Source organism: Neoarius graeffei, chromosome 17 (assembly GCF_027579695.1).
Source record: "Neoarius graeffei isolate fNeoGra1 chromosome 17, fNeoGra1.pri, whole genome shotgun sequence".
NCBI lineage: Eukaryota > Metazoa > Chordata > Actinopteri > Siluriformes > Ariidae > Neoarius > Neoarius graeffei.
Window position 1 is genome coordinate 34732380 of NC_083585.1, and position 12364 is coordinate 34744743.

At 40.4% G+C, this 12364-nt stretch overlaps 2 protein-coding genes across 4 annotated transcripts in view; one reads left to right on the forward strand and one right to left on the reverse strand.

The window, feature by feature from the left end:
* Positions 1 to 610: 610 nt before the first annotated feature.
* Positions 611 to 1362, reverse strand: LOC132901141 (melanocortin-2 receptor accessory protein-like). Its single transcript, XM_060943494.1, has 3 exons — positions 1260 to 1362; positions 1067 to 1163; positions 611 to 674 (listed from the first exon to the last, which is right to left on the reverse strand). The coding sequence occupies exons 1-3, from the start codon at positions 1360 to 1362 to the stop codon at positions 611 to 613; spliced, it is 264 nt and encodes an 87-aa protein (XP_060799477.1).
* An 8230-nt stretch (positions 1363 to 9592) lies between these two features.
* The window catches only part of wdr62 (WD repeat domain 62), a 58684-nt gene continuing 55912 nt past the window's right edge, over positions 9593 to 12364 (forward strand). For 2 of the 3 annotated variants that reach the window (XM_060944094.1, XM_060944093.1), the window contains exon 1: positions 9593 to 10079. In XM_060944094.1, the coding sequence (XP_060800077.1) occupies positions 9939 to 10079 (141 nt within the window). In that variant the 5' untranslated portion in view covers positions 9593 to 9938. The remainder of the gene's footprint in view (positions 10080 to 12364) is intronic. The other variant, XM_060944092.1, reaches the window with a different exon arrangement.

The following is a 12364-nucleotide window of genomic DNA, read 5'->3' on the forward strand; positions in this document are numbered from 1 at the left end:
AATAATAATAATAATAATAATAATAATAATATATTATAGTCTATTATATGTTAGGGGTATACATGAATTACTGTCCAAATAAAAGCTATAATATTGGGATTATTTAGATTTAAACATACTGATGGTTTCCCTTTCCACTTCAAATATAATTAACTTATTACTTTATCTTGAATGGTCTGAAAACTGCTGTAATAACTGTGATCTCTTTTTGCCTTCTAATACAACTTAATTCACTTTATTTAACCAGGAATGTACATTTTATATTTTACTGCTTTATTTAACATGTCAGGAGTTCATACATACATACAGGACATACTGATGAATATTAACACAAACCTTTACATACCTCCTACTGTAAATACACACACACACACACACACACACACACACACACACACACACACACACACACACACACACACACAACAGAGACAGAGGAAGGTGAGACTTGTTTCTCTGTGAAGATAAAATAAAAGCAGCATAAAACAGAACAACTCTTTATGTAGATATTTACTGTGTCTGTTTGGTCCAGAGTATTCAGACAACTGAGAGTAAAACGTATCATTCTGCACTCAAACTGCACGGTGACGTCTTTTTGTCTGAACAATCATCACACCACAGTTTTAGAGGAAGAATTTCTTTCTCTTCTTGGCTTTCTCCTACCACTCTGATGCCTGTACAACACAAGAGATCTGTTTTTACCAATTTATCTCTACAATATCAAGTGAGATATAATGGATTACATTTATAATTAGTTAAATGTTGTAACTGTCGATCCTAGGCTTGACACAATTACTTGGAGTATTACTGGCCTGTATAGACCAAAATAGTATTTTAATGTGAGTTTAAAAGTTAATTTGTCACAGTAATTGGAATCAAAATGGCTTCTCATATTAAGTGAACATCATCAGTGATGTCATGCTAAAATATTAGTGAATATTTTGGTTAATATTGAATCTAACAACCATGTATTTAATGTTTAATTAATATACTATTAATTATTTGCAATGGTTTCTTACACAATTCATGGCAATCTGGAATACTGAAAGTATTGGTTAGCCCTTACCTTGGGAGCTGCTTAGTTCCTGAGATACTTGACAGAATCAAGAATAATAGTCCAATAAAGGCAGCCATAGTGATCCAGAATATTATAACGATAGAATCTAAAGTAAATTAGAGAACAGGCTGATATTTTGCATTTTGTGATCAATTTTAAGGATTACTTACATGCATCCATTTCAGACACAAGACAAACTCACATCTATTGTATTTGAGTTTACTTGCATCCACAGCTACAGGATCCAGGTAATCATAGTAATATTCATATGTCCATTCATATGCTGAAGAGTTAGACTTCTCCATCGTCACTGGCTTCACTGAAAGAGTAACTCAAAAACGTCAACATGCTGCGTTGTTCCATTAAAACTTCCACCCATGAAACACCATCTGACTGAAAGGGCACAATGTGAAGGGCACAATGACAATCCTTTTAGAGCTGTGTCATTCTTTTATCCCTCGTTCATATACTAGAGATTAAAGAATGACACATATCCCAAAGGATTGTCATTTGTGTGGATTGTTTTGCATGTGAAAGCTCATAGATATAACAGACAGTACATAAAATTAATTTATTCAAAGAAAAACAAATCCCTCATCAAGAAGCAGTTATTTTCAACAAAAGCACATGTGGCACTATTACTGGGATCCCTGGAAATGATAGTGAACACAATGTAACTGAAGGACGTTTCCCATTTAAACTGGAGATTTTTGAGTTGATTGGAGTGTGTAGGAACTTTCAAGCTGTAATCCGTGACTTCCTGATTAACTGGGGAACAAATATGAGGCGACACAGAGGCCAAATTCCCTTAGTCATCCATCAACATGGGAAAGACAAGAGAGAACACACAAACCAAATGAGGGGAAGTGTGTTGACCTTCATAAGTCAGGGAATGGTTCTCAAAAAAAAAAAATTACTCACCTAAAAATGTCCATTTCTACTGTTAGGGCAATAATAAAAAACTGGACACCAACTGGAACTGTTACAAACTTGCCTGGAAGAGGATCCGAGTTTATTTTACCCCCTGATACAGTGAAGAGGGTAAGAAAGGCAAAAAAAAAAATCCCCAAAGGATCACTGTTGGTGAATTACAAGGAAAAGTAAAATCTTGGGGTTTCCAGTCTCCAAAACCACCATCAGGTGCCACCTCCATGCCAACAGATTATTTGGATGGTTTGAAAAAAAAAAGAAGAAGCCTTTTCTGTCAGTTAACCATAAATGTAAGTACCTGAAGTTTGTGAAACACTACTACAACTTTGACTGGAACCGTGTTCTTTGGTCTGATGTTACAAAAATGGAGCTTTTTGACAATAAACACTCCAGGTGGGTTTGGCGTAAAAAGAAGGATGGATATAATGAAAAGAACCCGATTCCAACTATGGTGGAAGTTCTGTGATGTTTTGGGACTGTTTTTCCTCCAAAGCCCCTGGAAGCCTTGTTAGGGTACATGGCATCATGGATTCCATGAAATACCAGGACATTTTAAATCAAGATCTGGCTGCCTCTGCCAGGAAACTAAAACTGGGTCGTCACTGGATCTTCCAGCAGGACAATGATCCGAAGCATATGTCCAAATCAACACAAAAATGGTTCGCTGATCACAGAATCAAGCTTCTACCCTGACCATCTCAGTCCCCTGACCTGAACCCCATTGAAAACCTGTGGGGTGAGCTGAAGAGGAGAGAACATAAGAGAGGGCATATTTTTTCTAACCCTTTTTACGAATCTTTACAAGGGGTGCCAATAATCATGGAGGTCACATTTAATATAGAAACATTTCATTGCCATATTTCAATTAAATTTTAGGGAAGACCAAGCTTCCTGTGTAGTCTGAAAGCAAACACCTCTGGTTTGCTTATGTCTCTTACAGTTGGGTTCATACGGTAAGTATTTGGACAGTACCACACTCTTTGTAGTATTATCACAGTAAACCACGACAATGAATTTGAAAGGGGAAAAAAATCATGCAAATAAAATAGTCATGAAATAATAAGTAAATAGGCTATAACTGGCCATGATGCTATTTATTAGTCAAATGTCTAATTACTTTTGCACCTAAGAAAATGAAGGAGCTGTGTAAAAAAATGACTGTGATTCCTGAACGGTTCATACAGTGTTTTAGTTGAACTCCTTGAATTAAAGATAAAAGTCTCCACTTCAATCACATTTTGATGACTTCGTTTCAGATCTACTGCGGTGGTATACAGAGGCAAAATTATTAAAATTGTGCAAATGTCCAAATACTTATGGCCCAAATTGTAATGACACTGGTACGCTTTGAATCAATGAATTTACCGTACTAATTACAATATGTGTAGTCCATGCACATTGGCCAAGACAAGCTGTTGACTTCTATAGGTCTGTAAGATCTATCAGATAAATAATCAGTAAACTTGAAACACCGGAGATGGCATATTCGAAGTTCAAGTTCAAAGTGTTTATTGTCATATGCACAGTAAGGACATGTCCTCTTGCACAATGAAATTCTTAGTTTGCTGTCCACCATGAATGCCAATTACAAATAAATAAACAGGTGGAAGAAATAATACAAAGTAAAGGCAAGTGCAAAATAAAAGCAAAAAAAAAACCCACAAAAAACACCCAGTATAGTACAAAATAAAGGTAAATGTAGTGCAAAATAGGTCGTGTAATACAAAAATAAAGCAATGATCGGACGTAGCATCAAAAAGGGCAGTAATGTGCAAACAAATGTAAACAAATGTAAACAGTCAAGGACAGTTTACAGGGAGGTAGTCTGTGGTTATAGAGTCCTGTCAGCTGTTCAGGAGTCTGATGGCGGTGGGAAAGAAAGAGTTCTTTAGCCTGACAGTCTCACATTTCACACTTCTGTACCTCTGGCCTGAGGGTAGGAATGTGAACAGTCCATGCTGGGGGTGGGTGGGGTCCTTGAGAATGGAGGCAGCTCTCCTGTGGACTCTGCAGTGGTAGATGTTCTGCAGAGAGGGCAGTGGCGTTCTGGTGATCCTCTCAGCAGTCTTCACCACCCTCTGCAGGCGTTTGCGGTCCATAGCCGTAGTGCTGCCGTACTACACAGTAATGCAGTTGGTCAGGATGCTCTCAATCACGCAGCTGTAGAAGTTGCTGAGGATCTTGGGCGACATACCAAACTTCCTCAGCCTCCTCAGTCGCTGTTGAGTCTTCCTAACCAGCTGTGTGGTGTTACAGTAAGTGTCCTCACTGATGTGAACACCCAGGTATTTGAAGCTGCTCACCCTCTCCATGAAATCATACCGGTATGAATCATGATAATGGAATATTGAATTAAATGGCACTAGATTTCATTGCCAGGACTGTGTATTGGATTTTGGAGTTGAGAATGGAGAAAATTATTGTGTGGCATCAGTTCTTTCGGATGTCAGAATTGCCAGCTCTTAAATGGCTCTCAATTATTTGGAAATCAAATCTTCCCAACGAAGTTAAGAAAAACTATTTCCATGCTGTAGTTGAATCTGTTTTGCTCTATGGTTTTTCAACCTGGACCCTTACAAAAAAATTGGAGAACACACTAAATGGCAACGGGCGGCACAGTAGTGTAGTGGTTAGCGCTGTCACCTCACAGCAAGAAGGTCCGGGTTCGAGCCCCGTGGCCGGCGAGGGCCTTTCTGTGCGGAGTTTGCATGTTCTCCCCGTGTCCGCGTGGGTTTCCTCCGGGTGCTCCGGTTTCCCCCACAGTCCAAAGACATGCAGGTTAGGTTAACTGGTGACTCTAAATTGACCGTAGGTGTGAATGTGAGTGTGAGTGGTTGTCTGTGTCTATGTGTCAGCCCTGTGATGACCTGGCGACTTGTCCAGGGTGTACCCCGCCTTTCGCCCGTAGTCAGCTGGGATAGGCTCCAGCTTGCCTGCGACCCTGTAGAACAGGATAAAGCGGCTACAGATAATGAGATGAGAGATGAGACTAAATGGCAACTATATACCGGGATGCTCAGAGCCATCCTCAATATCTCATGGCAGGAACATCCTACAAAAACCCAACTTTATGGCAATCTTGCCCCCATTTCAGAAGTTATGGGTGATTCTTCAACTATGGTGCATTTCTTGTCCCTGGCAGATATTTTAAAAAACAAAGAACATTTCTACTTTTTTTCCACACTTACTACTCATTAAGGGGGACTTGGAAAAAAATAATAATGGTTCAACTATGATGTTTTCTATAAAATGGGAGGCATTTTATATGTGTTTTTAGCCATTTTGCCTCTGTCCCTAGGTCAGACTTTGGGTCTTTGACCTTGTTTCACTTTAAAGTTAATAATGAAATAATGTCAAACTCATGCGTAAAGTATTCACTACTATTCATCTCATCTCATTATCTGTAGCCGCTTTATCCTGTTCTACAGGGTCGCAGGCAAGCTGGAGCCTATCCCAGCTGACTACGGGCGAAAGGCGGGGTACACCCTGGACAAGTCGCCAGGTCATCACAGGGCTGACACATAGACACAGACAAGGGTCTATTGATTTAAGTCAGAATGTAAAGTGTTTTGAACAACTTTATTAACTTCATTTACATATATACTAATAAAATTCAATCCAAACCATTCTTGTCTACTGATAATCAAATCTCACAATTGTAGTCACAATTCGCGTTCTATTAGTCCACAAATGTGTTGAAATGCTCGGTACAAAATCGTAGCAAGAAATGGTAAATTTAGACTTCCCGGAAGTTGACCGGGGAAAAAATCGGTCTGCGCATGGTAAATTTATACCAGCGCACGATCAGACCGTAACCGAGCATTTCCTGATTTCTCAGAGACGGGGATAAGGGCTTATTCGGCATACTGAATTTGGGAAAAGGTGTTTACATGCGCAAACGCAAAGCCGGGATACTTAATATCCTGAACATATTCAGGATACTTTCCAGTCCCCCAGGATTCCGCGGGCCTTTTTTGTGATTGTTGCGGGCTAAAATGTCTGATGTTGCGGGGTTTTTTTTCCCAAAAAATTGCGATGAAAGTTGCGGTGTTTTTTAGGTTTTTGTTGCGATTACATTGCGGGAGGAAGTGAAAGCTGCGAGAAATTGTTGCGATTTTCTCTTTTTGTGATTAAAATTGAGTGATATGTTAAATATTAAGTTATTACTGAAAAACTATTGATTAAAAAAACAAAGACACTGAGAAATGGTCCTATAAACAACTTTACCAATATAAAAGATTACCAGGACTACAAACATGCAGAAAAATAGGCTTTACTTATCCAAATGCTCCTGTTGGTTCAAAAGTTAAAGTGCAGAGAACCTCACAGCACAACATGAAGTTACCTTCAAATATAATATAAATGCCTCAGCTTTCATGTCTCATCTCATCTCATTATCTCTAGCCGCTTTATCCTTCTACAGGGTCGCAGGCAAGCTGGAGCCTATCCCAGCTGACTACGGGCGAAAGGCGGGGTACACCCTGGACAAGTCGCCAGGTCATCGCAGGGCTGACACATAGACACAGACAACCATTCACACTCACATTCACACCTACGGTCAATTTAGAGTCACCAGTTAACCTAACCTGCATGTCTTTGGACTGTGGGGGAAACCGGAGCACCCGGAGGAAACCCACACGGACACGGGGAGAACATGCAAACTCCACACAGAAAGGCCCTCGCCGGCCACGGGGCTCGAACCCAGGACCTTCTTGCTGTGAGGCGACAGCGCTAACCACTACACCACCGTGCCGCCCCCAGCTTTCATGTAAGAAAAAAAACTATTAATACTAGTACTGTGTGCAGGCAGTCTCTCCTAAAGACTAAATTAAACAATAATTATAAACTAATAAAATAAATGGCTCAGGCTTCATAGAAGAAAAAAACAATTTGAACAGAATCTCACAGTATGATGCTGAAGCTGCCTAAACAATGGAAAATAAAATACTATTTTGGCAAAAATGTTGGCATCCATTAATTTCTTGTCTCATCTCTCATCTCATCTCATCATCTCTAGCCGCTTTATCCTGTTCTACAGGGTCGCAGGCAAGCTGGAGCCTATCCCAGCTGACTAGGGGCGAAAGGCGGGGTACACCCTGGACAAGTCGCCAGGTCATCACAGGGCTGATACATAGACACAGACAACCATTCACACCTACGGTCAATTTAGAGTCACCAGTTAACCTAACCTGCATGTCTTTGGACTGTGGGGGAAACCGGAGCACCCGGAGGAAACCCACGCGGACACGGGGAGAACATGCAAACTCCGCACAGAAAGGCCCTCGCCGGCCACGGGGCTCAAACCCGGACCTTCTTGCTGTGAGGCGACAGCGCTAACCACTACACCACCGTGCCGCCCTTAATTTCTTGTATTAAGTAAAAATATAATGTAAAGTGCACACAGTCCTTCACATAGTCACTGTCAGTCATAGGTGATTGTTATATTGTTATTCACTATGATTGTTAAGATTTTCAATATTGCTGTCTAACTAATTCATCTTGGTATTGTTTTTAGAACAAATTACAAAGACGTGAAATGCAAATATGCCCTGTCCTGTTAGACAGCAAGTTTTACAGTGTTTTTTTTCCAAAATGATCTGTGAGACTGATTTTTGATTGTGATTCTACTGTTCTCTTGTCTCTCTCTCTCAGTGGAAAACCAATTATATCTGTAATGTCATTTCCACCACCCCATGTCTTTTCCACAACCACACATGTTTTTAGGTAAAACACATTTTGAAAATAGAGTTAAGGCAATGATTGTTATTGTGTTGATAGGTGTGATGTTGAAGGTAGGGTATATGTATATGAGTTGAAAAATATCTGATTTGAAAGTGTATACTATGAAATTAAAGGTTTCAGAGTAACATAATATTAAGCGTTTTTCAGAATTAACATTGTAAAATCATTACACTTACATTTCTGAGAAATAAATAAATGTTAGATTTGGACAGATGTCAGTGTGATCTTTGATAAAATATGTTTATATCATAAAATCTTTGAACATTTTTGCTTTAAAACACATTTTTTGTTAGGTGATGGAAATGATGATTTCTTTGCCGTGTCTAGAAAAAAGGCCGAAAATTCTATATTATTCATGAAAAATCATTGGAGCCAACTTCATGGAAGGTATCGGCAGTATGGGAAAACAAAGTATACCAATAATATTTTAATTTATTTTAAAAATGTTACATTCTCTGAAAATGTCCAGGTCAAAATGTACCATAGTTGGAGAATCATCCTTATATGAGAAAGAAGACTCAGGTTTGCCAGGCATAGTTTCCGAAGTAAAGATGAGCTGATCGGTGACCTAATTCTTTGGAATCCATCTCATGGTCATAGAAGTGCTGGAAGGCCTTCAAAGACTTAGACCAACCTGTAATTCTGGACTCAACCTACTGTGATGATGGACAGAAATGCTTGGTGTGATATTGTCAAAAGAATCAGAGCAAGCTTGATGTGATGATGATGATCAGTTCTTGATCATTAATAAGTTTTTACTTCAGCCCACTCCTTTTCGGACATGTAAACTCAAAACTGCTTAGTGCGTCCTTGTTTGTATTTTTGTTTTGTTTTCTTTTGCTTTGATTTTGATATTATATTATTATTACCTATATTATTTATGGTTTATTTTCTAATTTAGTGGCTTTTTACGTGTTCTTGTGCAAATGCTGTTTTGCTTTTCTTGTTTTCTGCTTATTTATTCATTGTTTGTTTACATGTTCGAAATAAACTAAACTATGAATGAATGAATGAATGAATGAATGAATGAAGGCTTTATTTCAAACATGTCAAAGTAGTACAAAACAGAAGAGAAAAAAACAAACACGAGCAAAAGAACAAATAAAAACACTTAATTCAATTAAAAACAATGGAAACAGTATTAACATGTTTGAAAAGGAGTAGGAAGAAGCATTAGCTTATTTAATCCTACCCCCCTTTCCAATTAATTAATAATACTATTTACTTCAGGGGGGCACGGTGGTGTAGTGGTTAGCGCTGTCGCCTCACAGCAAGAAGATCTGGGTTCGAGCCCCGTGGCCGGCGAGGGCCTTTCTGTGTGGAGTTTGCATGTTCTCCCCGTGTCCACGTGGGTTTCCTCCGGGTGCTCCGGTTTCCCCCACAGTCCAAAGACATGCAGGTTAGGTTAACTGGTGGCTCTAAATTGACCGTAGGTGTGAATGTGAGTGTGAATGGTTGTCTGTGTCTATGTGTCAGCCCTGTGATGACCTGGCGACTTGTCCAGGGTGTACCCTGCCTTTCGCCCGCAGTCAGCTGGGATAGGCTCCAGCTTGCCTCCGACCCTGTAGAACAGGATAAAGCGGCTACAGATAATGAGATGAGATTTTTAAATCACATACTCCTGAACTATCATCAGTTCTTGATGAATTGTATCACTCTGAACACGAACAGCATCGAAGTTCAACGTTTTTGAAATTCTCCACTAGGTGGCAATAATGAATGTTTTGGGGTTTATGAACGAGAAGGCGAAGAAGAAGAAAAGCAACACCAACGACGCGACTGGCACTTCCCCTAGACACTTGTACTTAGGAGTGTGGGGGTTGGGTGGGCAATTGTCGTTTCCGCATCACTAGGAAGGGAATGAAATGGACTAAGGGAAGGGAACATATTGAATTAGGACAGGGCCTGTATTTGAACCTGTGCACCGCCCAATCAATGTCGTCAAAAGGATGTTTTTTTTCCTTCTTCTGCGTGTAGTGTTATTATTAATATGTACCTATTTTCCACACTTCTGATTCATTTATTATAGGCTTCAGTGTGATTTTATGTGGCTTTCTGAACAGCCGAACAACTTTTTTTTTTCATGACGTGTTTTATACTGGTTACTTTTACGAAGTAAACATACTGAGTGCTAAAAGTTCCGTTAACGCAAAGCTGCAGTGCCATCCGAAGCGCTTCTGAAGTTCAGTTGTCTGTGCACTGACTCGCCATGGCGGAAGGAGCAGCTTCTTCTGGAGGACTAAATCCAAGTTCTTTCACCTCCCGGGTGAAGAAAACCAGCAGCAGTAATGTGCCAGTGAACGCGCGACGAAACACTCGACAGAGCCACAAGAGGGACCTTCACAGTCGGGTGTGTATACAACCTGTTCGCTAGGAGAGGTTCGGCTTTTACAGAACCAGCGGTCCGCTTCAGCGCTTTGTTCCGCTTGGCACGCCATTCCACCCGTTTTCAGGCAACCCTGACCTGCGCAATGATCAACTGTTCATAAGTTCAGGAAGTTGCTTCCAGTGAACACAACACCACTGTTTCTGATCATCTAAATCTTCAACAGTGACCAGAATAAAACTCATCCCCAAGTGTTGAATCGATATTAAAATCGATATTTAAACCGATAATCGATCGAATATCGATCCCCAAAGGGACCAATAAAGATCTATCTATCTATAACACTGTGGAACTGAGTATAAAGTTTGTGGTCGACTCTTTATTTCCATCTGAGAGCCGACACATTTTTGATCGACTCCCAGTTCCAACTGCACACTTTTTTTTTTTAATGTCTCTTATTTTTAATCCAAACTCGGCTGAAGAGAAAATAGAAACACAACACTGAGTCTTGGTGAATGCACTAGTTGTCACTTCTTCTTCTTCGTCCCATAACCAGCAAGAGCCGTAAGGGCACCACTGATGACTTTAACAGTCCATCATTGGTGCGTCTGGGGTATTTAAACTTGGCGGAGCCCATCCCTCTCCAAGCTTGATCCGTGGGCAATTTAGAGCCACCAGTTAGCCGAACCTGCATGTGTTTGGACTGTGGGGGAAACCCACGTAGACATGGGGAGAACATGCAAACCCTACACACAAAGGCCCCTGTCGACTACAGGGCTCGAACCCAGAACCTTCTTCCTGTGAGGCAACAGTGCTAATTACTACACAACATCACGCTGCTCAGTTTTCACTTACACTGTTTATATCCCTTTAGAATTGTCTATATTTCTGCATAAATATGACCGAAAACATCATCAGATTTTCACACATCCTAAAAGTAGATAAAGAGAACCCAGTTAAACAAATGAGACAAAAACATTATACTTGGTCATTTATTTATTGAGGAAAATGATCCAATATTACATATCTGTGAGTGGCAAAAGTATGTGAACCTTTGGTTTCAGTATCTGGTGTGACCCCCTTGTGCAGCAATAACTGCAACTAAACGTTTCCGGTAACTGTTGCTCAGTCCTGCACGCCGGCTTGGAGGAATTTTAGCCCATTCCTCCATACAGAACAGCTTCAACTCTGGGATGTTGGTGGGTTTCCTCACATGAACTGCTCGCTTCAGGTCCTTCCACAACGTTTCGATTGGATTAAGGTCAGGACTTTGACTTGGCCATTCCAAAACATTCACTTTATTCTTCTTTAACCATTCTTTGGTAGAACGACTTGTGTGCTCAGTGTCAGTCTTGCTGCATGGCCCACCTTCTCTTGAGATTCAATTCATGGACAGATGTCCTGACATTTTCCTTTAGAATTCACTGGTATAATTCAGAATTCATTGCTCCATCAGTGATGGCAAGCCGTCCTGGCCCAGATGCAGCAAAACAGGCCCAAACCATGATACTACCATCACCATGTTTCACAGATGAGATACGTTTCTTATGCTGGAATGCAGTGTTTTCCTTTCTCCAATCATAACGCTTCTCATTTAAACCAAAATTGTGCTATTTTGGTTTCATCCATCCACAAAACATTTTTTCTAATTGCCTTCTGGTTTGTCCATGTGATCTTTTTAGCAAACTGCAGATGAGCAGCAATGTTCTTTTTGGAGAGTGGTGGCTTTCTCCTTGCAACCCTGCCATGCACACCATTGTGTTCAGTGTTTTCCTGATGGTGGACTCATGAACATTAGCCAATGTGAGAGACGCCTTCAGTTGCTTAGAAGTTACCCTGGGGTCCTTTGTGACCTCGCCGACTATTACACGCCTTGCTCTTGGAGTAATCTTTGTTGGTCGCCCACTCCTGGGGAGGGTAACAATGGTCTTGAATTTCCTCCATTTGTACACAATCTGTCTGACTGTGGATTGGTGGAGTCCAAACTCTTTAGAGATGGTTTTGTAACCTTTTCCAGCCTGATGAGCATCAACAACGCTTTTTCTGAGGTCCTCAGAAATCTCCTTTGTTCGTGCCATGATACACTTCCACAAACGTGTTGTGAAGATCAGACTTTGATAGATCCCTGTTCTTTAAATAAAACAGGGTGCCCACTCACACCTGATTGTCATCCCATTGATTGAAAACACCAGACTCTAATTTCACCTTCAAATTAACTGCTAAACCTAGAGGTTCGCATACTTTTGCCACTCACAGATATGTAATATTGGATCATTTTCCTCAATAAATAAACGACCAAGTATAATATT

Bases quoted from the DNA above. Each gene is read 5' to 3' on its own strand.
- LOC132901141 (XM_060943494.1), bottom strand. From the start codon at position 1,362: ATGGAGAAGTCTAACTCTTCAGCATATGAATGGACATATGAATATTAC. The intron at 1,164-1,259 runs GTGAGTTTGTCT...AATTTACTTTAG, and splicing joins TAAACTCAAATACAATAGAT to ATTCTATCGTTATAATATTC. The intron at 675-1,066 runs GTAAGGGCTAAC...TGTGTTGTACAG, and splicing joins GGAACTAAGCAGCTCCCAAG to GCATCAGAGTGGTAGGAGAA.